General features: G+C 56.2%; 2 protein-coding genes across 2 annotated transcripts; both read left to right on the top strand.

The window, feature by feature from the left end:
• The first annotated feature begins 137 nt into the window (after positions 1-137).
• Positions 138-13,670, top strand: PDLIM2 (PDZ and LIM domain 2). Its single transcript, XM_070794901.1, is given in 11 exon segments — positions 138-413; positions 415-799; positions 1,902-1,996; positions 2,649-2,800; positions 4,868-4,937; positions 5,038-5,159; positions 5,315-5,393; positions 9,488-9,576; positions 9,812-9,957; positions 11,880-11,997; positions 13,007-13,670. Coding segments are annotated over 11 exon segments (1,695 nt in total). The 5' UTR covers positions 138-152; the 3' UTR covers positions 13,185-13,670.
• A 4,384-nt stretch (positions 13,671-18,054) lies between these two features.
• Positions 18,055-25,353, top strand: C8H8orf58 (chromosome 8 C8orf58 homolog). Its single transcript, XM_019966318.2, has 7 exons — positions 18,055-19,227; positions 20,355-20,860; positions 21,446-21,586; positions 21,732-21,843; positions 21,972-22,081; positions 22,384-22,493; positions 24,113-25,353. The coding sequence occupies exons 1-7, from the start codon at positions 19,179-19,181 to the stop codon at positions 24,222-24,224; spliced, it is 1,140 nt and encodes a 379-aa protein (XP_019821877.2). The 5' UTR covers positions 18,055-19,178; the 3' UTR covers positions 24,225-25,353.
• The last annotated feature ends 716 nt before the right edge of the window (positions 25,354-26,069 follow it).

The raw sequence follows: 26,069 nt of genomic DNA on the forward strand, positions 1-26,069 counted from the left end.
CGGACCGCAGACAGACCCAGCCGGCCTTCCCCCACCTCGTCCCCGCCCCCGTCCCTTGGAAGGAGGACGAGTTTCGGGGGTCAGCAGGCTCAGCTGTCTGCGAAGTGGGGCTCCGGGCCCGTCACCAGAACGCCTCCCCTGTCCCCGGGAGGATGGGGCTACCCCAGAGAGGACGGCTGCAGCCTCTAGGGGGCTCTCGGGAGAGTAGCCCCGGGCCCCCAGCGGGCGCGGGCCAGGTGGCAGCGCCCGGGCTGGGCTGCACGGAGGAGGCGGCCTCCCCGGCCAGGGGCGGCGGCTGGGGCGGCGGCAGGGGCGGCCCTGGGATCACATGGGTGGAGGCAGGTCTCGGAGTCCCGGGCGGGCTCTCCCCTGAGTCAGGCAGACGGCGGCGGCGGCGGCGGGAGCGGCGGCTTCTCCTTGCCTCCCTCCTTCCCTTCCCTTCGCTCTCGGGCCTTGCCGCCCAGCCCGACAGGTGAGCGGGAGCCAGGTGAGCGCACCCACCTGTGCTCGGGGCGCATGGCTGGCGTCCTCCCCGGCCCCGGCGCCTTGGCCGTTCTGTGCGCCCGCGGCTCCCTGGGTGCCCGAACCTCTCTGCGCACGGCCGCTCCCCGCAGCCTCGCCTGCGGTCGGTTCCCCGCCTGGAGCTGGGCTTTCTCCTCCCGGGCGCTCCTACTCCAGCCCCCAGGCGCACCGGTACTTTGGTCTCAGAACTTAGAAGGAGCCTGAACTGGGCGAGCCGGGCCGACGGGCTGGGCACTTCTTAGCTGCCCCGGCGCAGAGTCCACTGACCAGCTCAAAGGTCTGGGAATCCAAGGCATTTGCTAGCCGCCACAGCCGACTTGGGGCCTGTGGGAGGGACAGAGAGGTTGGGCCCGGGCAAAAGGGGAAGCCGAAGGGTCGAGAAGTGGGCAGACAGCCTCACTTGCCCGGGCACCCTCTCCCCAGTCTCCTAAATGCAGGAAGTGGTCCCAGTGTGCTTGATAGATTTGGGCAGCATTTGTAGTCCATGGACCTCCCCAAGGGCAGCCCCAGGGTGGGTGCTTGGTAGGGTGGTGGCCCAGCTTGGCATTACAGCTTCCTGCCTGGGTTGGCTCCTGACTCCAGAACGAGAGGGTCAGGAAATCCTACAAGGGCCTGGTCTACAGGGACACTCCCTTACCCAGTGGAGGGGCCCTGGATGGGAGTCCTGTGGCCCCAGCTCGGCGGCAGCATCTGTCAGCTCGCCCTGCTGGTCAGCGCCCAGGGGTGGGTGTGCCCAGCGTGGCAGATGAGCCTGTCCTTCTTGCAAGAGCGGCTGGGAGGGCAACAGGCCATTGGGGGAGGTGGAAGCCTTGTCTTGCCACTTGAACCATGTTCCCAGGGGCACAGCAGGCAGCTGGGAGGCCCCCAGCCAGCTACTTGAAAGCCTGCTGTGGTGCAGCCCCTTTCTGTTCCCCGAGTGTTGTCCTCCCCCAGAGCAGGGAGGAAGTACCTTGTGCAGTCGGGTTTGGGGACCGGAAGCCAGCACTAGGGGCACTTAGCGTTGATAGTGGAGGAGGGGAGAGGAAGTGCTGACATCCACCACCTGCCAGCCCTGCCTGCCTGCCTGCTCTCAGCAAGCCCCAGTGTCTAGCACCCCAACAGCTGGCCTCCAGGGAGCTGCTCTGCTGAAGACAGACGCTAAGGGGGAAACTTAGAGTCCTGACTTCCCAGGGTGGGGGAAGTGGAACTGAGGCCTGCGGGAGAGGTTAGTCACTTCCTCTACCAACCTCCACCCGCTGACCCCCCCGCCCCCCCCCACCCCCACCTCAGCCCCTAACTGGCTGCTCCGGGGACCTGTCACACACACCTCACCTCCACTTCACAGCATCCCCCTGGGGAGCTGAGGGGCTGGCTCCATCTCTCCATCCTTTCTGCCTCAGGTATGGCACTGACGGTGGATGTGGTGGGGCCAGCGCCCTGGGGCTTCCGAATCTCTGGGGGCAGGGACTTCCACACGCCTATCATGGTGACCAAGGTAAGTGCTAGTTCCAGGAGATGGGGAGGTGCCCCCAGAGTCAGGTTCTTCCCTGTCTGTCCAGTCCCCACAGACACCTTTCTCTTTTTTTTTTTTGTTCTGGAGTCAAGGCCTGCTTCTGAGATTGTTGGCCGGGGTAGAGCTGGGGCCAGGTTGCCATGAGGATATGGTGGCCACTTCTAGGGAGTGAAAGGGAGCTGGGCCAAGTGCAGGGCCTGCTCTTTCTCCTTGGTCACTGACCCCATACCTACTGGCAGCCACTTTGGTGGTTAGTAGGGGAGGCCCCCTGAGCTCTTGGTGATTCTCCAAGGGCAGGCAGCACCTGCATGATTTGGTTTGCACAAGCAGGGCTCTTTTCAAGCACAGTTCCTGAAATTCTGCCATTGCATATTCTTTGAGAGGCCCTGTTAAAATCCCAGTGCTGGAGTCAGGGGTGGGGGGGCTGCCACTCCAGCTTCTGGACCCCTCCAGAAGGGGATAAGCTAATTAACTGGGTGGACACTGGTGGGCAGGGAGAGTGATGTTAAAGGGAGATATGCAGGCCAGCCTGGTGCAGGTCAGCTTCTGTGTTTCTTGGGCTGGACAAGGACATTTCCTCTCCTCATTCCCACCTGAGTATCACCTGAGACGACTTGATCCTCATCCCCTCCAGGTAACTGAGCGGGGCAAGGCCGAGGCTGCTGACCTCCGGCCTGGTGACATTATTGTGTCCATCAACGGTGAGAGTGCAAAGGACATGCTTCACGCCGAGGCCCAGAGCAAGATTCGCCAGAGCCCCTCACCCCTGAGGCTGCAGCTGGACCGGTAGGCCCTCCACCTCCACTAGGCCTGCCAGTATTGCTCTGCCTTCTGCCAACCTGCTGCACAATGACTGCCCTTATCCCCTACCCTCGGCTCCAGTCTGGCCTCCCTGGGCCACTATGGTTCATCCCCGGGAAGGTTTGGGGCTCTGGGGCTGCAGCAGGACAGCTGAGGCCAACCGGGTGCCCAACCAGAGTTGGGTGAACAGTCAGGGTCGGGCAGGCTGGCATCAGCCACCTGGATGCCCGGGTTTGACTGGTTCCCAGTGTGTGGGGTACAGGGCGTGGGCATGAAGTGGGTTGAAGAGGAGGAAGGTGTGCCTGAGGCTGGGTCCCCAGGGTCCCTGCCTCCAACACCCTCTGTTCTGATCTTGGGATGGTGAGGAGTTTGGGGTCTCCCTCCCCATAGAACCCCCTGTGGCTCCCCATTTCCTCTCTGGACCCTGTTGGGGAAGGCAGATTCCCAGCCTGGAACCCTGGGCTGAGTTGGAGGGTGGACAGGTGGCTTCCTGGGGTGGAGCATCCCAGTGAGTCAGAGGGCAGGAATGCTGGGAGATCCCCCTGCCAGGAGAGCCCTCTGGGCGGGTCTTGAGCCTGAGTCAGGTACCTCCTATACCTCTGCCAATGCCTCCACCACCAGCTTCCCTCTGAGCTGGGGCTCCATGCCCTCTCCTCGCCTCTGCCACCCCTCCAGTGCTGTGGATGCTGGTTCCCGGGACCTCTCATGACCCCAGCCCCTTCAGTGCCTACGTCGTGCCACTTCTGGCTCCTGAGTGTTTACAGGAGTGCGGCCTGGAGGAGGAGGGTAGAGAATGGGTCATGGCATCTGGGAGGGGACCAAAATCCACAAGAAGCTGCAGAGTGGGGTGGGGGAGGGGTGAGGAGCTGCTGACACCATCACTTCCTCTCCTATGCTTCTTGGATGGGACCAGCCCCATCAGAGAGGTGGTACCCCCAGGCTTCCTCCAGTTCCACATGGGGGCAGGTCCAGACTCCCTGCTTCTTCTTTCTTTTGCTCAAACCCCTCCTAACCTCTCCCAACACCCCAGCCCCAGGAGACCTCTCAGGCACTCAGAAGCCCCAGGCAGGAAGTGGTGCTCTGGGCGGGGCCAGAGCCCAAGCTCCCCTCACTCAGGCCCTAAACTCTCTCCTGGGAAAGAGCCGAGGCTGTGGCTGGCATGGAGTGTGGGGACTGAGGTTCCTATTGACCTTGCTGGAAGTGGTCAGACCTCCAAGATTGGTGTAGTGGGACATGGTGGGCCCATTCCTCACCCTCAGCAGCTCCCAGCCCTCTAGTCACCTCCTGTTCAAGGCTCCAGTCAGATTCCACCGGAGGGGAGTCCCTGGGGAGCTGAGGCTGGGGGTTGGGGGTGCCTTGGTGATTAGCTGCCTTGTTCTTTAGGTCCTTCAGCTCCCTGCCTGGCAGGAAGTGGGGCTGGTTCCACCCTCTGTTTTATTGGGAGAAGCCTGCAGAAGGGGCAGAGAAGTGATTCTTTCAAAGGCTGAGCTGGCAGGGGATAGGCCCCTGGAGAAAAGGGGGCAGTGGGCCCAGCCATTGTAGGCCTTTAAGAATTTTGGCAACTCTCTCTCTCTGGTCTTGAGTTTCTCCAGGGGTGAAGGATAAAGGATTACTTATATATAGTCAGCTGTCTCCTACCAAACTGATCCACAAACTGATGCTGACCAGTGATATAGTTTGGGTGAAATGTTCCCCCACCACCACCAAAAAAAAAATAAAGAAAAGGAAAAACAAAGGCAAGGCAGAGGGAGGGGTGATATTGTTTGGAGTTTTTAAAAAAATTTGAATGTATTGAACTTCTTGCTGAAACGATGTCCTTTCTACTTTGTAGTGCTGAATTGTCCTTTGTTGTAAGAAATGATGGTGGCCGTTGATGATAGTTACTTGTGAATTTGGTAAAGTTGAGATTTAGCTACCTGATGTCTGAATGTTATGTACATTTTCCTAATCTTGAGAACCCAGTGTGGGGACAGCTGGAATCTACAGGCCCTACCAGCTTAGTGGAGGTGCCAGGACCCCAGTGACACTCACCTCCCTCTGTCTTCTCTTCAGGCCCCAGGCTGCCTCTCCCGGGCAGGCCAATGGGGAAAGCTCCCCGGAAGTGCTGGCCACTCGCTTCCAGGTAGGACGATGCCTCCTGCTGGGAGCCCCATACCCTGAAGTGATGGGGGCCCCTCCCTTGCTCCTCTCGGCCCTGCTCTTCCAGGCCCCTCTCTCCACAGAGCTCCAGGAGGACACACACTGACAGCCAGGCCTCCCTCAGCCCCCGACCATGCAGCCCCTTCTTCACCCTGCCCCCGACCAGCCCCCAGGCTCCCACTGGAGAGGTGGTGACCAGCCACAGGTGAGCGCAGCGGGTGGGCACCGCATCCAGAGGTGCAGGCTAGCCTCTCAGAGTCTCCGAAGCTGAGGTTAGGGGGCTCTGGGGGTCACCTCTGTTTCCTTAGGGCAGCCTGGTGGAGAGGACCCAGGCACCCTCTGTCCATTTCCCCATTTCAGTTTCCAGAGCCTGGCGTACTCCCTGGAACCTGCTTCTGCTGACCACTTGTACTATGGGGGCCGCCGTGGAAGCCGACAGGTGAGGATACCTGGTTGGTTGGTAGTGGTGCCTGTAGGGCCGCAGGTGGCTGGCCCCACCTGGGCAGTCAGCACTGCGGTTTCCTAGCAGTGGTGGGCTCCTTTCCGGAGCTAGGAGGCCAGCGCTCTGGTGAGGGAGACAGTCCTTGTGCTGGCTAGACCCAGGTGGCCTTCTAGATCTTACATTCCTACTCGCTGCCACCTCCTCCTTGCTGATGGCTTCCTCCCTTCTCCAGTGTTTCTCTTGGGCTGGGACCGAAATAGTTTTGCTGCTGTTGTTGGGATGATTCCCTTTGGCTCTGGCTGCATCTCTTGAACACATTCCTCCCCATTCCAAGCCCCATGCCCGCCCCCAACTCCCATCACCCATCCCCCCTCTTCCTCCTCTGACTCAGCCCCTAAGAACCACCAGAGAACCACCAGCCGGACTGTGATTCCGACTCCAGTTGCATTTGGCTTATTGTCTGTTTTTTCCCCCCTCCCCAGCCCTTTACTCCTGGTCCTACTGTCTGACAGACAGGACCCCCCAGGTCCCACTGTCTACGAGTGACAGCCCAACCCCCACCCCTTGGTGGTATTTCTCCTCTCCAGGGGCAGGGTTGGGGAGGTGAGGAGTGAGGCGGCCAAGAGTCCTGGCCACAGCTGCTGGGGGCAGAGTTTGTGGGGGCAGGTCCAGCCTTTGGGGTGAAGGGGATGAGGCCCAGCTGCTGGAATCCTACCTCAAGTTGATTCTGCATTCCAGAAAGCAGAGCCTTTGGAGATGGCTGGGGGAGGGTGCTAGAAACTGGGGGCTCTGGAGAAGGACAGAGCAGGGTCTTTTGGAGGCTTCGTAGTAGGGGCTCCCTGGTGACCCCGCTGCAGGGCCTGCCCAGTGGCCCTCCATGCAACGTGGGCATAGAGATGTATATATTCAATGAGACACCATCTTTAAGGAATTTCAAACATAATTGTAGAGATAAGAGAGACATGCAAAACAACTTTGGAACAATTAAGCACTGAACGGTATGGTCTTAATTATAAAAGCAGGAGGCGTTCTGGGAGGGGACAGCTGAGTGTGGGCTGGGGTGGCCTGAGAAGGCTTTGTCAGGAATTTTGCTGGATGTCAGAGGTAGATTTCGGATTAGAGATGATGAGCCGGGGAGATGGGAACACAGCAGTTGGAGCAAGACCTGGCGTGTCTGGGCCTGGGGGCCTTCTCCACAGAGATAGGGGCTGAGACCAGCTAGGGATGAGCTTGGTCCATCCTGGCCTCCTTCCTCCCGGTGTCTGCAACCAGGGCAAAGGGGAAAGGCAGATGAGATGGGGAGTGGCTTTCAAAGTGGCAGCAGCAGCACCTTGGAACTTGTTAGAAATGCAGATTCTTAAGCTCCAGTCTAAACTTACTGGATCAGACAGGGGTGAGGGCCTGGGTGGGGTGGGGCCACCCATCTGAGTTCTCAGGAGCCCTCAGGGATCTGCTGTACACACAGCTTTGAGGACCACCCATGTGGTGTGAAGAGGAGCTCTGGGCGGGGTGGCAGGGAGACCTGGGTTAGTCTTACCTCTACCGTGTCACTTTGGACAAGGCCCCCTTCCTCCACTCTCTGGGCCTCAGAGTTGGACCTGAGGCTCTGAATTCCCTTCTTTGATCCTGAGGCCTCTTGTCATTCTTTCGACAAATATTTGTGGAGCAGCTGATTCAGTCAGGCACCCTTCTAGGCTCTAGGGATACATTGGTGGAAAAGCAGAAATTCCTAACCCTGTGAAACTTGCCTTCTGGTCTACAACAATGAGGCTGTGGTCAGATGGGGTGGAGTCACCAGACACATAGCTCCCTCTTGGGAACCACTCATGCACTTAAGCACCTTAAAGGCTCTGAAAAGTCCTGTGAGAAAGATGCTTAATTTTATTAATTTCCTAAACTTGTTTAACTGCAGAATTTCTCCTGGGGTTCCCCATTGTCCACTCCCCCAAGCACTCAGTTATTAACATCCCCCGCAATACATTTTGAGAAGTATTGGCTAGTGACAGCTCTTGATGAGCAGATAAACAGCTTTGGAGATGAAAGGTGGTTTGGTAAAGGGAAGTGTCACCTATGGGTGCCTCGAGGGGAGGAGGGAGGTAGGGAAGGGAGGGGAAAGGTGAAGCTGCTCCAAGTCAGGGCGTTGGGCTTCTCTCTTTACAGGCTTGCCAGGTGGCTCACCTGTAAAAGTACTCGCCTGCCATGTAGGAGACACAGGAGACGTGGGTTCAATCCCTGGGTCAGAAAGATCCCCTGGAGAAGGAAATGGCAACCCACTCCAGTATTCTTGCTTGGGAAATCCCATGGACAGAGGAGCCTGGTGGGCTACAGCCCATGGGGTCAGAAGAGTTGGGCACGACTTAGTGACTAAACCACCACCACCTTGGGGATGAGGTGGTCTTGCAGGTAGAAGGGGGCAGAGGTGACTACAGATGAGGTGCCACTGCCCCAGGCTGCAGTGGTCATGGCCTTGCCTCTGGCTCCCGAGTTGGCTAAGGCATCACTGGGCTCAGGAAGTAGGACATTACCAGTCCTTATGGTGCCCTTCGGAAACCAGAAGTTGCCCCCTTCTCAACAGGCACACTCTTGGGTGACCAGATATGAAGTAAAAACAGCCCTTGTTTCACTGGCTAGCATGAGGACATGGCCTACGAAGGGAGCCAGGGTGGATTTCAGCTCTCCCTCCCTGCTGGCCAGTGCCCCCATGCAGGGCACATGCTGGCCTGTCTGGGACAGCAAGATGAACATTGTTCTTGAGTACCTGGTGCTGGCTGTCCTTCCTAAGGGAACAGCCTCACCATCTGTCAATTGACTGCATGGCACCAGCCGGGCACCCAGGAGCCCAGCGAGGAGTCCTAGCCCAGCCTCCCACTCCCTGAGGGACTTGGACCAGCCAGTTTCCTTTCTGACCTTTAATCTCCTTACTGTAGAAGCTGAGGAACAGAAGAATGCAGGCTGGTGCAGGGGGTCTGGTGCAGTGAGTTTAGGGCTTTTTTTTTTTTAAGACTTTGAAGTTTGTTTTCAGCTTAAGAAGTCATGAAGTTTTTCCACTTGACAGTATACTTCAGCCCCAACTTTTTAAAAACAAAGCATTTGATTTGGCCGCGCTGGGTCATAGTTGCGGCATGCAGGAACTTCTGTCTTTGTTGCAGCATGCAAACTCTTAGTTGTGGCCTGTGGGATCTAGTTCCCTGACCAGGGATCAAACCTGGGCCCCTTGTTTTGGAAGCTTGGAGTCTTAGACACTGGAACACCAGGAAAGTCCCATCCCTGACTTTGAATTTTAAAGTCGAAAGTGTTTGGCTTTCTGGGAAACTGTGCCCTCAGCCTGGTCTTGGCGAGCCTAGTTGTCTCTGAGGCTCTCCTCTCCTTTGGGGATGGCTACAGAGAGAGTGCAAGATGCAGGCCAGAAAGCAGAGCAACAGGGAGACTGCAGGCAAGATTTCCAGGTAGAGAACAGGTGTGAGAGGCCCAGAGGGCAAGCACACACTGAGCAGTGGACTCTGCTGTGAGCCCCAAACAGGCCTGGCTCCTCAAGGCTCCATGGGCCAGGACCAGACTTCCCAGGGCAGTCGGGAGAGGCTGGTGAGCCCAGACCCTAGTGTTATCAGAGGAGAGATCTCCCCCCGCATGTGGGGGAGACGGGACTTTTGTGTGGCCCCAACTCTGACACCAAGAAGGGTCTTGGCCCTTTATGTTTCCTTTTCCTCATTGCAAAAGGGTCAGCTTACTTTCTCTCTGCTTGTCTGCCTCCCCCCGCGCCAGTAAGCAACGTCTTTGCAAACACAATCCGTGAGATGGCAGAGGAGCCGGCATGGTGGCCCCACATGCTCGTCTTCATTCTGTCCCGTGCCTGTTCCCCTTTGGGCAGCAGCTCACCCTTCCAGAGCTGGGTGCTGGCCTCCCTCCCTTCTCGGACCCAGTAGGAGCAGCTGCTGGCTGTTGCTGGTGCAGCAGGGGGAGCCTGCTGGTCAGCGAGGGCCGGGGGCCCCCTGGTGTTGGCCTGGGGAACAGCTGAGCCTGGCCGCTCAGATGGGTGTGCTGGCCCAGGGCCCCACTGCTGACTCCTCCCCTGGTGCCTCTCCTTCCCACAGGCCAGCCTCAGCCCTGCTGGCGACTCAGCGGTGCTGGTACTGCCGCCACCGCCCTCCCCGGGTGCCCGTTCCTCCAGCTCCAGGCTCAGGTACCACTGGGGTCTGGAGGGAGGGATGGGATCTTGGAGGGTCTGGGAGCAATAGGAGACTGTCAGGTTTCCCGGAGAAGGGTGGGGGGGTCCCAGCTCTGTAAGCCCAGTTGGCTTCCCTTTGACCCCCAGAATCCTTTATCCCGCCCCGGGACACTCTTTCTCTGCCCTCCTGCTCCTCCTAACCCCCGGGCATGGGTCCCTCACTCCTGGCTGGCTCCCTCCATCCCTGCAGTGCGGCCTCAGAAGGCGAAAGCCACCTCCTGAGAGAGGACTCAGAAGTCTTCAAAATGCTGCAAGAAAACCGCGAGGCACGAATGGCCCCCCGGCAGTCCAGCTCCTTCCGGCTCCTGCAGGAAGCCCTAGAAGCTGAGGAGAGAGGTGAGCCCCTGGGGGCTTGGGCAGGAGGACATTCCCCCAGGACACTCTGAACTGCTGACCAGATGTGTTAATAAATTAGCATTTAAATCAGTATTTTTTAAGGCTCTGACTTATAGAAGCCACCTTCCCTGAACTTCAGGAGCCTCTGGTCTGGTAGGGGTTACTGGGTTGCACCCAAAGGTGCTGGCTAGGTTCAAGGACGTGCCAAGGGAACCATAAAGGTAGGTGGTGGGCCCTGGGTCTCCAAGGAGGACTTCATGGAAGAAGAAGGGTTTGCCTTGGCCCTTGAAGAAAGATCAAGTCTTTCACAAACGGCCTTAAGAGGGTGGCCGGGAGCTGTGTGGAATGTGGAGGTCTGAGCCAGAGGGTTTTCGGGTGGGATCAAGAGGACTCTGGCTGCATGGAGGGGGGCTGTGGAGGTTAAGTCCTGGCTGTGAAGCCTTGCATCCAGGCTGAGGAGTGTCCTAACCCAGGAGGGCTGGGTTAAATAGTGACAGAGGATACATGAGGGGCCAAAGTAGGCAACAGAGGTATGGTCTCCCACCAGTGGGTGAGTTGTTAATTCATCAGACGTTTACTGACTCATCCAGTGGACCAGCCTTGAGCTATGTGGCAATCGAAGGTGGTCGGGACCACCACCTACTACTACTACTACTAATCTACTCCCGAGGAACTCCGTGTATTGGGCAGACTGGCTGCTCAGCATTCTGGGAAGTGGATGTTTGTGTGTGTGTGTGTATCTATGTGTGATGCCGGGGGAGGCGGGGCGCAGGGCACTGCCTCCTTCCAGGGGAGAGATGAGGAGGGCCTGGCCTTGGCAGTGGTATCAAGGGGACAAATGATGGGACTGTCAGAAGTATTTGATCGGCAGAATGACTGGTACCTGGTGAAAGAGAAAATGTCAGTCACTCAGTCGTGTTTGACTCTGCAACCCCATGGACTGTAGCCCCCCAGGTTCCTCTGTCCATGGGATTCTCCAGGCAGGAATACTGGAGGGGAACCTGGTAACTGGTTCCAAGTCTGATGTTTTGCTCCTGGAGGTGTTCACAGAGGGAAAGGAGACAGGGTAAGAAGCTTTGGAGCAAAGCACATCCATCACCACCCCAAGGCCTTGGCAGGCCCTGGAAGGGGGCACAGAGAGAGGTGGGGAGGGGGGCAAAGTGTGTCCATCACCACCCCAAGGCCTCAGCATGCCCTGGGAGTGGGTACAGAGAGAGGCGGGGTGGGGGTGGGGGCGGTGAGGGCAATGCAGACAGATGGTGACTTCACCCCTGAAATCTTGGCATCCTCAGCTGTAGACAGGGACCATACCTGCCAGGTAACATCTGTGCTTCACCTTCACTTTGTTCCAAGGCTCAGACACCATAATGCACATGAGAGCCCTTTGAAAAGTGCACAGAGGTGGTATGGTATGTGTTATTATCTGTTATTACCATGTCTCTTAGTGTCATTATGACTGGATCAGTAGAAAGGAACCGCCTGCTTGGTCTGATGTGTCAGACACTCAGCACAGACGCTGCTCAGGCTGCCTTAGCTTGGGTAGCTCAGCCTTGAATCTGCTCCCTGCCCTTGACCAGCCTCAGCCAAGGGTCTGGCATGATCATCTCCTTCCTCCATGACCCCCGCTCATACCCAGGGTTGCGTTGAGGTCCACTTGGAAGTGTGCCTTTGACAACGAGTCTCTTTGGAGCTAGTGCTGGGGGAGGTGGAGTGAGCATCAAAAATACAGCCTGGGGACTTACCTGGTGGTCCAGTGGTTAAGACTCTGCCTTTCAATGCAGGAGGGTACGTGTTTGGTCCCTGGTTGGGAGACTAAGATCCCACATGCCTTGTGGCCAAAAAAAAGAAAAAAAAAAAATACAGCCTGATGCTGCTGCTATGGACAAGCTCTGATGTGTCTGTCTGTCCTCCCCCCTGTCCAGGTGGAACACCTGCCTACCTGCCCAGCTCGCTGAGTCCGCAGTCCTCCCTGCCCACCTCCAGGGCTCTGGCCAGCCCACCCAAGCTCCACACGTGTGAGAAGTGCAACACCAGCATCGCGTGAGTGTTGGCGGCCTGGGGCGCAGGGCCTGGGATAGGGAGGGCAGGGCCCAGATGCTCTGTGTGAATCCACTAGCCAGAGGCCCAGGGGGGAGCGCTGCCACAGGGGACTTGTGATGGGCTCAGGGGTCGTTTCAGCCTTCTTGGGATGCTTGCACTGGCTTTTTCCTGCAGTCTCTCCTCTTGCTCCATTTCTTTCCCTGCCTTCCTGGAGGAGGAAGAAATGCTACTGTTTTTGATTTCTCTCCAATCATCATCTCAATGCCTCTGGAGATCTGCTCCGCCGCCTCCTGGAAAATCTTGCTCTTACTCCCTTCTTCCCGCTCTTAGGCTGCCTTTTCCAGAGGTGGGTGCATTTTTTCGTAGTGGGTGGCGTGATAATGTAGCTCAGAGAAAACATTCTCTGGAAAATTGAACCTTGGCCATCCCAACTTCCTGGTAAATTTCTTCCATGCTCAGTGTTGACAGTCAGATAACTCTAGGCAAGTCCCTGGCCTCTATGTTTCATCTGCAGAATAGCAGACTGCCCACCCCAGCTGTGCATGCCCGAGGAAGGGGATCCTATGCCTTGGTTCTCAAAGAGCTGCAGCTGGGCCCCTGAGGGATTTCAGCCAACACCCCCAGAATTTCCCCTTCAGGAGGTCCCCAGCCCCAGGATTTGCATCTCCAATTCATCCCCTGGTGACACGATGCTGTGGGTCTTGGCACCTGGGACTTCACTTGGAGAATCACTATTCTGTTAACAGTCCAGAAGATTCAGGATGGTGCTTGTCTGCCTTTATGCGGGGGAGGAATGACTTTAAGATTGGGGTCCTGTGGGTGTGGGCTGGGGTTTCCCTGAGGGTAGGCTTGAGGAGTCAGGTGTTTGAGATTTTGGGACCTTCCAGGGTCCTGGCTCTGGGCTGGGGACTAGGCTCCCTGAGAATGGGAATGGTGGCATCGTGCCAGGCACTCCTGTCCCTCCCTCCTGCCCCCCAGGTTAATGGCTGTCCCCTCCCTGTCCCTGCAGGAACCAGGCCGTCCGTATCCAGGAGGGGCGGTACCGCCATCCTGGCTGCTACACCTGTGCTGACTGCGGGCTGAACCTGAAGATGCGAGGGCACTTCTGGGTGGGGGACGAGCTGTACTGCGAGAAGCATGCCCGCCAACGCTACTCTGCACCCCCCACCCTCAATTCCCAGGCCTGAGCTCTCAGCCCACCCTCCACTCTGTGGGCACCTCCACGCCAAACCCATGCTAATAGCACGTTGGCCTGGAAAGGTGATGGGGAGCGGGGTGAAGCCAGAGGCTGGGACCTACCTGAGCTGCAAGTGAGGGCAGTCCACATCCCCAGGCCTCTGCTGGATACTGTTGCATCCTCTTGATGGATGGGCTCTGCATCAAAGCCCGAAGTGGGTGCTGCATTGGACATCTTTGTGCACCGGGGATTAAGCAGGTTGGGACACAGATATAAGTGTCCAGAAGGAGAGGGGTGGGCCAGAGGCTACAGGTATTCACTGTGTAAAGTTTTCAACATATGAGCACTAAAAATATATACTGTACGTGAACAAAATAAAGTAGGTGCCCCTCTCTTCTCTCCTTCCCTGCCCCAGCCCCTGGAAATGAGCTTCCCATAATCCTAGGTGGAGAGTCTCTCTTTTTTTTATTTTAAAAAAATGTTTTTTAATTTTGCACTGGGTCTTCACTGCAATGAGTGGGCTTTCTTGAGTTGCACTGTGAGGGCTTTTCTTGTGATGCACGGGCTCTGCAGCATGCAGGCTCAGTAGCTGTGGTGTGCTGGCTTAGAAACCCTGTGCCATGTGGGATCTTAGTTCCCTGACCAGGGATCAAACTCACGTACCCTGTGTTGGGAGGCAGATTCTTAATCACCCCACCCCTAGGGACATTCCTGGAGAGTATTCACATGTAACAATTTTTCGCCCTCTTATTTCCCCCCTCCCTCCAAGCCCACTCCTACCAGATTGCTTCGCCATGTGACACTCCCTACTGAAGAGACTGGCTCCTTTTAGTGGATGGTCATGTTCTCCCTGGACCATTTTGTAAAGATGCCTGTTTTATTGGGATGATCCCTGGTAGAGGAATGAGTGTCTCACTGGGAGCCTGGAGAGGGATGAGGGTGACAGAGCGCTGGAAGCAAACAGGAGGCAGGCCCTGAAACCGCTTCTGCCCAGGCCCATCTCAGTAAGACAGCATCTTCCTCTGCCAGCCCTGCCTGGGCTGGCGCTCTGCCCCTCGCTCTACTTTGTATGGATGCTGCCAGCCCTGCTGACTTACTCAGAGGAGCTGGGGAGGCAAGTGAGGAGACAACACCTAAAGCTGTGGTTCCCAACCTTTTTGGCACCATGGATTGATTTTGTGGAAGAAAAGTTTTCCACGGATTGGGGCAGAGAGGGGGATGGTTTGGGGATGATTCAAGCATTTTTCATTTACTGTGCACTTGATTTCTGTCTTGTGGCAATCTCAGGATATTCCGCCCTGACATTAGGGCTAGGGTTCATGCTCCTGTGAGAATCCAATGCCTCGGCTGCTGACAGGAGGTGGAGCTCGGGTGGTAATGGCAGTGTTGGGGAATGGCTGTAAATACAGATGCTTTGCTCACTGGGCCTCCTGCTCACCTCCTGCTATGCAGCCTGGTTCCTAACAGGGCACGGACTGGTACCAGTCTAAGGCCGGAGGGCTAAGGACCCCTGATCTAAAGAACTTTGTGTACTTGCCCAAGGCTGTCTGTACCCATTTGAGAAAGATCATCCCTAGGGGTAACCTTGGACAGGGCTGTGAGTTAGCTTTGCCTGGGAGGGACAACCCAGCAGTGCCCCCACCCTCCCAGCCAGGGTTTGTCTGCCAGCCTCTCCCCTGGGAGCCCCAGCTGCTTCACAGGTGGTAGATTGGAAAGCTGGTGCTAGGCGTGCCTGCCCTGGGGCTATGTTTGAGTCAGACAGGGGGCTGTGGTCCTCTGCCAGATTTTTGGCTTGATTCACCCATCACTTCTGGTCCTAATCCCAGAGGACATTTTAGAAAGGTGCATGGGTGCTCCTGGGGTGCAGCACCTACCTTACCACCCAGTCAGTCTGGAGAGAAAAGATAAAAGCTGGAGGGTGCTTTGGTTCTATCTGGTTCTTTTTGAATGGAATCTTGGCAGAGACTGTGTGTGTTGCCTCCTCAGGCACCTTGATGTAATTTATACCTTGCTATAATTGTCCCACTTTTTGCCTGAATGACTGCCTTTATTTTTATAGGAAAGATCAAGCCTGTCTGTGGCTCAAGGAGTTGTCAGGCCCCAATAATCTGGTCCCAAGTAGGACAGGGTCCTTGGCGCCACCTAGTGTCAGGTGTAGCCCTTGGCAGGGAGAATGCTCACAAAAGGGGACTGATTGACTCCTCTGTAAATTCTTGGGTCCTGGCACAGTGGGAATACCGGAAGAGCACTTTTATGGGTTTCCTAAAGATGTATAATCAAGTGGCAGCAATAGAGTTGACATGATGAAAAGTGCTATATGGTAGTGAGTGTGAAGAGCTTACGTGGAACACACAGCAGCATCTGAGAGTTCAGAGCCAGGGCCATCATTGTCAGAGGAACAGGACTCAGACAGATGGAGGAGAGACATGCAGAGTGAGGGGGTTAGTGCAAGTGGAATGCTCAGGTTAGGGGAGAGGCTGAAGGCGATACTGAGACAAGATTGGAAAGGAAGATGGGAGCCTTGAATGCCGTAAGATATGGTTTGAATTTCACCTTGAGGCTCTGTGGACAGTAAAAAAAAATCAGCAGGGAAGTGACAGGTTGGAAAAGAGAACGTTGGGGTCTTAATATGGTCAGATCCCCACGCGTAACAAACCATTCTCTTAGACTCATGGTAGCTCTAAGGAAAGGAGAACAAATGGGGTATGGAGGCCCATGTGAAATGGGTCGGCCAGTGAGCTGTTGAAGGCCTTTCAAAGGCTGGACAGGTTTTAACTAATAGTAGTGTAGTGTTAAATGGCAACCCACTCCAGTGTTCTTGCCTGGAGAATCCCAGGGATGGGGGAGCCTGGTGGGCTGCCGTCTATGAGGTTGCACAGAGTCGGACACGACTGAAGTGACTTAGCAGCAGCAGTGTAGTGCTAGTCACTTAGTCGTGTCTGACTCTTTGCGACTCTGTGGACTGTAGCCTGCCAGACTCCTCTGTCCATAGGATTCTCCAGGCAAGAATACTGGAGTGGATTGCCATTCCCCTAATTGTGGCAGTCAGCTCTCCTCCCCAGGGCCCAAGTGTTTCAGCATCAGAGTTCTTTGCAGCCACCAGCCAGCCCCAGCCTGGGGGAGGACTTCTTTGGAAGAGAGTTATTAGTCAATCCTGGTTGCCAGAGGAGAAAGTGGGGGGCAGCCTTTGGTCTCTGCCCAGCTGTGAGCATCCACCTGCTTTGACCCAGACAAGCTGGGGAGGGGATGGGATACCACCCAAGCAGGCAGCTGCTATTTGTCCAGCTCAGTGCCCTCTTTACTTTCTTCTGTGTTTTGGGGAATGACTTCAGAAATGATGACAGATTCAAGTTACAAGTGACCTGAGAGAGCATCGGATACAGCCCCCTGCTATTGGAGATGAGAAAATGACTTTCCCAAAGTGACACTGCTAGGTAATTCTCAGGTGCTTTAATGTCAGTTCTCACCATTCTGAAATAGGTACTGTTGTCATCCTAGTTGTGTCAATGAAGAAACTGAGGACAGGAAGGATAAGTCGCTGGTTCAAGAACTCCTGGCAGTAAGGGCAGGGGGCTGAGGAGCCAGGAGCCTGAGTCCTGGGTTCCTGGCTTTCCCTGGGCTGCTCTTGTCCCTCCACCAAAGGCAGCCTTCCAGGCCACGGTGGAGGTCACCACAGCTTTCAGCCATCTCTAGTCTGCCAGAAGCTGCCCTGGGCTCTTGGCTTTGCCTTTCCTCCCACAGGGCCTAGCTGGCAGGAGATGTGCTTCCTGAAGCTGGGACTTCCCCCATGGAGGCTGAGGGATGCCTCTGCTGGGGCCACCATGTGTCTCAGGGACTCATGGTAGCTACTCATCCCTCAGGTGGGCAGCGAGGGTGTGCCCCTCCTATCCCTTCCAGCATCACTAAGAGAGAGATGATTCTTCTCTGGTAGAAGGTGGGGGGAAGGAGAGACAGCCTTCTGGGTGGTGAAGGCCTGGCCCAGCTCTGACAGGCGCTTGCCACAGTTAGGGCAGTAAACGGCAGATGGGAAGGCAGCATGTGGCCCCCCACAGTGGGGGATCCCAACCACCTTGAAGGTTCCGGCATATCTACATGGGGAGGAGGGAATGGCCTGGAGGAGAGTGTGCCTGGTGTGTGTGTGCCTGGTGTGTGTGTGTGTGTGTGTGTGTGTGTGTGTGTGTGTGTGTGTGTGTGTGTGTGGTTTGAGCCCACACGGCATATCTACATGGGGAGGAGGGAATGGCCTGGAGGAGAGTGTGCCTGGTGTGTGTGTGCCTGGTGTGTGTGTGTGTGTGTGTGTGTGTGTGTGTGTGTGTGTGTGTGTGTGTGGTTTGAGCCCACACAGAGCCCTGTGCTGAGACACTGCATTCCTGGCCGGGCTGGCTTCCTGCTCCAGATACATTCCTGCCCCAGAGTCACCACAGAGACTGCCTGGAATCTGGCCCCACATTCTCGAAATTCAGGACAAGATCTGGCAAAGGTTCCCTCCCTTTACCTCCCTATCCTCTGACTCAGGAGGGGGAAAGCCCCCTGACAGCCAGCCCTCCCTCCATACCCCCCAACCTCCGCCTCCTCCCCTGGGAAGCATGGTGCACGATATACCGGGCTGTTGGACTTGTACTGTCCCCAGGCCCAGGCTTCTCTGTTTTGTACCTGGGAAAGAGTCATGGGGGTGGTTTCCAGGAGGACAGGGCCGCAGCGGGCAACCCAGAGAACTCAGACAGCAGGGAAGGGCCTGGCCTGAAAGTCAAGGTGTCAAGAGTAAATTTGGGCAGTCATTGTTCCGGGGGGGGGGGGGGGGGGGGGGGGGGGAGTTGTGGGGAGGGGCGGGGGTGAGGGCGTCGCTGCAGGCCTGTTTCCCCATGTCATAGAGTTAGAATCATGTAGTTTTTGATTCCTGACCGATCCTGCGGGGGCTGTTGGAGGACAGGTAGGAGGAAGCAGAGGGTGAGCAGACTGTCTTCTCTCTCCCAGATAATTACCACTTGCGACTAGAGCCTCCAGCTCCAGCCTGCCCCTCTCCCTACTCCCAGAGGCTCAGGTGCAAGCTTGCACGTCCGCCAGCTCCCTTATCTCCCTCCAGGGAATTTGGGTCCTGCTGGGATTTTTCCAGCCCCAGTGACCTTCCTCAGGGGACTGAGGTTTCCTTAGAGGCCACCACCCAATCTGGTCTCCAGGCTGTCTCAGCTTTCTCGGCTGCCTGCAGTGGTGGAGTTCCATGGACTCAAAGTGGGTGGGGCTGAGGACTGGTGAGCCTTTACACTCCCAGACCTCGGGGCTGCCCTTCGGTCCCCCTGTTTCACTTTACCGGATCCTGAACCACACCCTCGCCCCCGCCGGATTCTACTCTAGCCCAGGATCCAAGGCGCCCTGCAGTTATTGGAAAGGATTTCTGTGCCGAGAATCCCTTCCACATTTGATTGCGCCAGGTTTCAGAGTGGCTGAGTGACTTTCCCGAAGGCACACAGCTGGGCGCGCGCGGACGCGGACGTCCTGGCCCGCGATCTTTCCACCGCCTGCACGTGCTGATCCATTTCCTTCCGCGCTCGCGTCCGGTCGCCGCCCCCGGCCTCTCCCAGCTTCATTTCGGCCGCAGTAAGATAGACTCGGCTTGGGAACCGTGGGCAGGGTGACCCCACGCCACGGGCGAGACCGCATCCCCCGCCAGGGTCCCTGCTCTTCGGCTAGGCTGGCTGGGCAAGGGAGCCAGGGGCCCGCCTCCTACCCCTGCCCCCTGACCCGGGCCCCTGTCCCCGTCGACTATGCTGGGGGGCCCAGGCTCCGCCCTCGCAGCCCTTCTCGTCGCGTTCGCACACCTGCGCACCCCTCCCCGCCCCGTCCCTCCCCAATGCGGGTTGGGAGTGTCCCGGGGCCGCACCCTGCCGGGTCCGGACGCGCAAGCCTAGCCGCCCGCCCGACAGCGGCTCCGCGACGGCGGCAGTGATAGCTCGGTCTTTCTGCAGCAGCCACGGCCCGGGCGCCGCATTGGGGCCGGATTGGGGCCATGCTGGGCCGGCGGCGCGTCTTCGCCGTGGAGCCGCTGGGCGGCCAGGGTGAGTCGCCCACTCAGGGGCGGGCCCGGACCTTTGGCCTGGAGCCGACTCTCGTGCCCTGGCCCCTGTTTGCGCTCCCCGCCCCACCGGCAGAGCCCGCACCACCTGCGCGGCGCAGCCCGCCCGACCTCGGTGCGCCCTCCTCGCCGCCTCCCTTAGGAAGGGCCGGGGATCGCGTCCTCACGTTGGAGGCCCTTTTACTTTTTGGCGTTAAACCGATCGTCACCTCCATCCCATTTTCCCCGGGCCCACTTACCTCTAATTCCTGGTCAGGATCCTCGTTTCCCTGGCCCCTGCCCCAGCCGGCGGTCGCGAAAAGCCCTCATCTCTGCGGCGGTGGACCTCTTTCCAAAGGAGCCGCGCAGGGGTAGACTTCCTGGTGGACTTTCTTGCCCAGAGGGGCCTGGTTTGGCATCCAGATGCGGCAGGCCGGGGAAGGAGGCCGGCCTCCGTCCCCTCCAACCTCCAATTCTGTATTTTTACGATTGGGCACCTAGACTGCAGGAGAGCCTGGCACAGACCAGGAGAGCTGTAGAGAGGACAGTGATTGGGCGACCGCGCTGCTTCTCCTACCATTTGGGTTCCCTTTCCTCAGTTCAGATTTTTTTCAACTCTCCCAAATTTTCTGTTTCTCATTTAAAAGAACAAAAGTCCAAAATGATTATGGCTATTGTGATTTTTGGTACCTTTTCCCTCCAGGACTTCCGGGATGGACTTTCTCTTGCATCCTGATGCCAGTTTAGACCCCTGCTTCCCTCTTTGTGTCCTTTCCCCTCTCCCTGAGGCGGAGGCACAGCCACACTACCCCTTGGGGAGCAGCCGAAGAGGCTATAGTTCCCCAGTGATGGTTCAGAGGTCTTAGGCTGACCTCAGGGGCCAGAGCGCAAGGGCTCCCTGGAAGCAAGTGCCCACCCCTCGAAGGAAGATATCATTAACAATTACTTTTGTAAAAGGGACCCCCATCCTAACCCAATCTCCCAGACAGGGATGGAGAGATCTGGACGCGGCTGTGGTCTGCTGAGCTCCTCCTGTCACCTTTGACCCAGGACACTCCTCCCCGGGAAACGCCACCAGTTGCAGGAATGTTGGCGCAGCCGGCCCAGCCTGATGACTGACTCTCCTTGCAGATGGGGCTGGCGAGGACCTGGCACATGGTTGTGTAGTGCCTGGAGTCAACAGCACCTACAGGCAGATCCCAGATGTGGCTCCAGTTTGCTCATCAGACTCCTGGAAGAGGCAAGACCAGCTGAGAGGTCCCCAGGGGCAGGTGCCGCTTCTCAAACTGGGCTCCCAGGACTCAGGAGTGGAGATGGCGGTTGGGGACAGCTCCCTGGCCACCTCCCCCAGCTTTTCTCAAGACTCTCTGAACTTTGAGCCCCTGGAGAGCGCTGAGTCCCTAGCCCTTGGTGCCCTGGAGCCTCCTGCCCACCTAAGCCGGCTTCTAGCCAGCCGTAAGCTGGAGCAGGTGCTGAAGCGCTCCCACCAGCTCTCAGTTCCCCCTACCAGCTTGTCACAACACTGCCACTCCCCAAAGTTGTCGCCTAAGTGTGAAATGCCCCATTCTGAAGCAAGGGGACCAGAGGCCACTGAGGCAGAGAGTGATTTGGAGGATGGCCTGGAACAAGCAGAGGTGGTAAGTGCCAACTCTCAAGGGTGGGATGGAGATGGACTCTCCCCTACCTCCTCCACCCCTCCGCCCCAACCTTGTTCTCCCTGGAACTCTCCCAGGCAGGGTATTGTGTGTGTGTGTGTGTTAGTCGCTTAATTGTGTCCAACTCTTTGTGACCATCATGAACTGCAGGAGGAGACAACCCTGGCGCCTGCAGCTTGCCAGGCTCCTCTGTCCATGGAATTCTGCAGGCATGAATACTGGAGTGGATTGCCATTCCCTTCTCCAGGGGATCTTCCCAACCCGAATCAAACCTGAGTCTCCCATGTTGGAGGGAGACTTTTTACCATCTGAGCCACCAGGGAAGCTGGGGCAGGGCATTCCTTGCCTCTCATTGATGGGTTGGATGAGATGTCTCACCTCACCCCCAACCCCCAGTTGTGTGGAGATGAGCAGGGCCTGGGGCCTACCTGGCCCTTTGCCTGGTTGGGCACGGGGTGAGCAGCTGGGTGTGTGTTCTCCTCTTACTTATTCTGCCCCATCTACTGGCCCGTTGGGTGGGAGTCTGGCTGGGTTCAGAAGTCTCTCTGACCTCACTGTGTCCCACAGGTGGAGGACTTGGAGCCTGAAGCCTGCTCCGGCCTTCCGGGGCAGGGTCTTCGCTATCTGGAACACCTGTGCGCGGTGCTGGAGCAGGTGGCAAATCTACAGCAGCTCTGTCTGCAGCTGCAGACTCAGAGGGGCCCTGCGGTGAGTGAGCTGTGAGTGGGCAGGCCGGCTGGTGGGCAGGTGAGGGGGAGGCAGAGGATCGGTGGGACCCCTGAAACCAGGACTCCCTTCAGAACAGCCTCAGCCCTCTAGCCAGGCCCAGAGAGCCTGTCTCTCCTGTGCACAGGATACTGAAGAGGAGGAGGAGACAACCCTGGCGCCTTCACCTCTGCCTTCTTATGCCCCAGGCAGTGAGGTGCGCGGACCGTGGGAATGGCTCAGCCAGACAGAGGAGACAGGTGAGCTCCAACTGCATCTCTCTCTGCATCTTGCCTAACCAGGGCCCCACAGGCAGACTGCCTGAGCTCTGGGCTTGATGAGTGCCTTCCTGTTCCTTGCCTGGGGTAACCGGATTATCTTTCTGAAGGAGCAAAAACAGCTTCACCCCCAAAGGTAGGGGCGCCCAGTGCCAGCCCTCCCAGGCTGTCAGAGGCCCTGATGGAGCCAGCTCACACCTCATCCTCCCAGGAACACAAGGTAGGTGAGGGCTATATGTGGGGCCTGGCCTGCTGTAGTGGGAAGCCTGGTGTGCTACAGTCCATGGGGTCGCAAAGAGTTGGACACAACTGAGTGACTGAACTGATACGTGGGGCCAGGTGACAGGATGGGGTGGGGGTGGGATGGTTGGGATGTGTGGATACCCTGAAAGCTAGAATATGAGAGGATTCCTATTTGGAGCAGGTGACTTGTCCTGATTGTGGTGACAACTGTCTGTGGGAGCTTGGTCCGGGGTATGTTGTGAGGAGGGACCTTGGGTGACCCCCTCACCCTCTGCTCAGGGGGATCGCTCCCACTGGAACAAAGTCAAAGTCCTGCTCAACCGGATCAGGTGGGGCAGCCCTCGACCTGCTGAACTTGCCACCTCTGCCGATGGTCCTGTGACACACAGGTGAGTCCTGTGACCCAGCCCCCAGGTGAGTTCTGTGACCCTGCCCAGGGCAGGGCAGAAGGAGGAGCCTGATGAGCTAGGAGGCTGAGGTTGTGCTGCCAGTTGTTATTTTTGTCCCTGCAAAATTTGAGAGAGGCAGTCTTGGAGAAGGCTTTCCTGGTGGCTCAGCGGTAAAGAATCTGCCTGTGATGCAGGAGACCCGAGTTTGATACCTGGATCTGGAAGATCCCCTGGAGAAGGGCATGGCAACCCACTCCAGTATTCTTGTCTGGAGAATCCCATGGAGAGTGGAGCCTAATGGGCTACAGTTCATGGGGTCACAGAGTCGGACACAACTGAGCAACTAAACAAAAAGTCTTGGAGAGGTTGTGGGAAGAAACAGAAAGTAGTTAAAAAGCCCCATTTATAGATGAGGAGTCTGAGAACAGGGCTGGGGAGGGAAGTTATCTTCCTGAGGCCGCACGGCGAGCCAGTGGCAGAGCCAGGACCAAAAGATAGGAAATCGTCATGTGAACCCAGCAAGCCTTCAGCCCTCAAAGCTGAAACTTAGGCGACCTCCCTGGGTTTCCCCAGGAAAGCAAGGTAGTGCACACAGAATGCCACAGCGGGTGCTGGGAGTGAGGGTCTTTACTGAATAACTCTCCAGGATAAGCCCCATCAATTAATATCCTTAGGCTTTTCGCAATTGTCGGTCAACTCAGGGGCCATCATTACTTTTTTTTTTTTGAAGATTAATTTTTGGCTGTGCTGGATCTTGGTTGCTGCTCGGGCTTTCTCTAGCTGTGGCCACCAGGGGCTACTCTGTTGCGGTGTGTGGGCTTTTCACTCTGGTGGCTTCTCTTGTTATTGAGCACAGGCTCCAGGACATACGGGCTGTAGTAGTTGGGGCGCATGGGCTTAGTTGCCTTGCAGACTGTGTGATCTTCCCAAACCAGGGATGGAGCTCATGTCTACTACATTAGTAGGCAGATTCTTTTTTTTTTTTTTTTTTTTTACAAAAAAACCCTTTTATTTTGTATTGGGATATAACTGATTATTCCAGGGCTATATTGCAACCCTGGTGATTTCCCAGTCAGTTATCACCAGGGCTTTCCTGGTGGCTCAGATAGTAGGGTCTTACTGCAATGCAAGAGACCTGGGTTCAATCCCTGGGTCCTGAAGATCCCCTGGAGAAGGGAATGGCAACCCACTCCAGTATTCTTGCCTGGGAAATCCCATGGACAGAGGAGTCTGGTGGGCTATAGTCCAAGAGTTGGACACATCTGAGTGACTACACTTTCACTTTCATGGCCAGTTAACAATGTTGTGGTAGTTTCAGGTGAATAGCAAAGGGACTCAGCCCTACATGTGCTTGTATCCATTCTCCCCCAACCGCCCTTCCCATCCAGGCTGCCACATAACACCAAGGAGAGTTCCATGTGCTGTACAGTAGGTCCTTGTTGGTTATGCATTTTGAATACAGCAGTGTGTACAAGACCTTTTCAAACTCCCTAACTATCCCTCCTCCCCACCCCCCACCCAACCCCTGCCCTGAGTAGGTAGATTCTTAATCACAGAAGTCTGCCATCATTACCTTTGTTTTTTTCCCCTAGCCTAGAGCTTCCTTCCTTTTTCCACAGGATTGCATCAAGGGACCTCCCTGAAAAGCCTCTGGGCCATCCCCTCCAGAAGACCTTTATGCCATCATTAGTGGTTAAGAAGAAACAAGACAAAAACCTCTCTGTACACTGAGACCTCCTGGTGCAGGGATGTGACCCCCGTGGGGCGAGTGCAATGAAGTCTCCTCGCCGTCTGCCCTGATGCTGCTTCTGGGCACTGCCAGAAAAAGCTGTGGATGCTCTGTCTTCTCTCTGAACTTCTCTCTGAACTCAGGCAAGGGCTGAGTCCTTCTCTTCTGAGCAGCCAAGGAGCCCTGGGTCCCTGAGAGGCCCCAAAGTGCAGCAGCTCTGGGGCTCCTCCTTGGTTGCCAAAAATCCCTGGGCTTAGGCAATGTGAACCTCACTGATTGATGGGGCATCCATGGGGCGTGTCAGGCACAGTGATCTCTCGGCACCCAGTGTGTCGCTGGGGACTGTGGGACTGTCAGTGTGGTGAACTGACTGGATCCAGCCGTCTCTCTGGAATCATGCCCTCATGGTGAGGTAACCGCAGGACGATGGACCTGACCTTCACTCCTGAGTGGACAGTTACTGATCTGGAGTCCTGTCTTCTTCCTCATACTCAAGTGGGCAGCCCTAGAACAGAGAAGGGCACTCTTTTGGCTGCCTCTGCCCTGAATCTTGCCTGAAGACTGCACCAGGGATGGGAGGGTCAAGTACAACACAGGGAACAGCAGAGTAATCTTCAAGGTCTACTCTCTGCTGCTTTACTGCTTACCTACATCATAGCTGAAACCAGAGGCCCAAATTAGCATTTAGACCTTGACAAAATTGCTTAACTTTTCTGAGCCACAGCTGCCCACTTAATCTCCCAAATGGTATAACGATGCCTGCCTTGCCTACCTCACAGACTTGTTCTGAGGATAAAGTGAAATTAAGCTGCCTCAAAATGCTTGGTGAATGTTAAATGAATAGGAAAGGGGGTTGGAGGGAGGCTAAACTGGAGGGATGATGAGAAGGTCAGAGGATAAGGGGGAATTGGGATTGCTAATTGGGACTAAAATGGCCAGTGATTAGTGGCAAGACTTTGAGCGAGTCATTTGAGTCTCTCACGTATCACATCTGAGAATTAGAACACTAACACCTGACCTGCTCATTCCCCAAGAGTTGATGTGAGGACTAAAGAAAATGACTGTGAGAATTCTTTGTAAATGTATATTGTGAAGGTGTGTTGACTGAAAAAATACACGCAACCTAAGAGACCTTTATTCTGTGGGAATTTTTAGGACTTCAAGCCTTGGAGACAGCATTTCCTCAGAGAACTCTTTCTAAGGAGGTGAGGTGAGGAGTCAGGTTATATAGAAGTTTGCAGCAGGGGATGGGGCTCTGAACAAAAGTTTATTGTTAATTAAGGAAAACCAAATATCTCAAATCAAGAAATTTAGCAGTCTTCTAAGTATGGGAAGCTGCGATCGTCTGGGCTCCCTGAATTCATTCCTTTCATATGCATCTCAGCTATCGGGGCTAAATCCTACTGCATGATCTTTCACATCTTTAATTCCTCTTTCAACTTAGGGAATGGGGGATGTGGTGGGTGGCTGCCTCTTGCTTTTTCTTGCACACACCTGCCCCCTGCCCCAAGCTCCTCAGCATTTACCAGGGAAGTGGCTAAGTGGATGATGGCTGCCAGATAGCTGGTATTATTCTACCTGGGCTCAGAAAAGTATTTTTCTGAGGGAGGAAATGGAGGAAAATATTTTCTATGGGAGGAGGACATAGTCACCATAGTCAGGACACCAATATGGGAGGAACTATTCCATTTCACACCTTTTAGGTTCCAAGCTCTGTTAACTGAGAAGGGGGTAAAGTTTAGTCTCCTGCAGGCACCCAGAAGATGGGAGGTACAAGTGGGGCTGCCCTCAACAAAGGGTAGGGCTAGAGATGGGGTCATTGGTTGAGTCAGACACAAGGATGTCTC

This window comes from Bos indicus, chromosome 8, assembly GCF_029378745.1.
Source record: "Bos indicus isolate NIAB-ARS_2022 breed Sahiwal x Tharparkar chromosome 8, NIAB-ARS_B.indTharparkar_mat_pri_1.0, whole genome shotgun sequence".
NCBI classification, from domain to species: Eukaryota; Metazoa; Chordata; class Mammalia; order Artiodactyla; family Bovidae; genus Bos; species Bos indicus.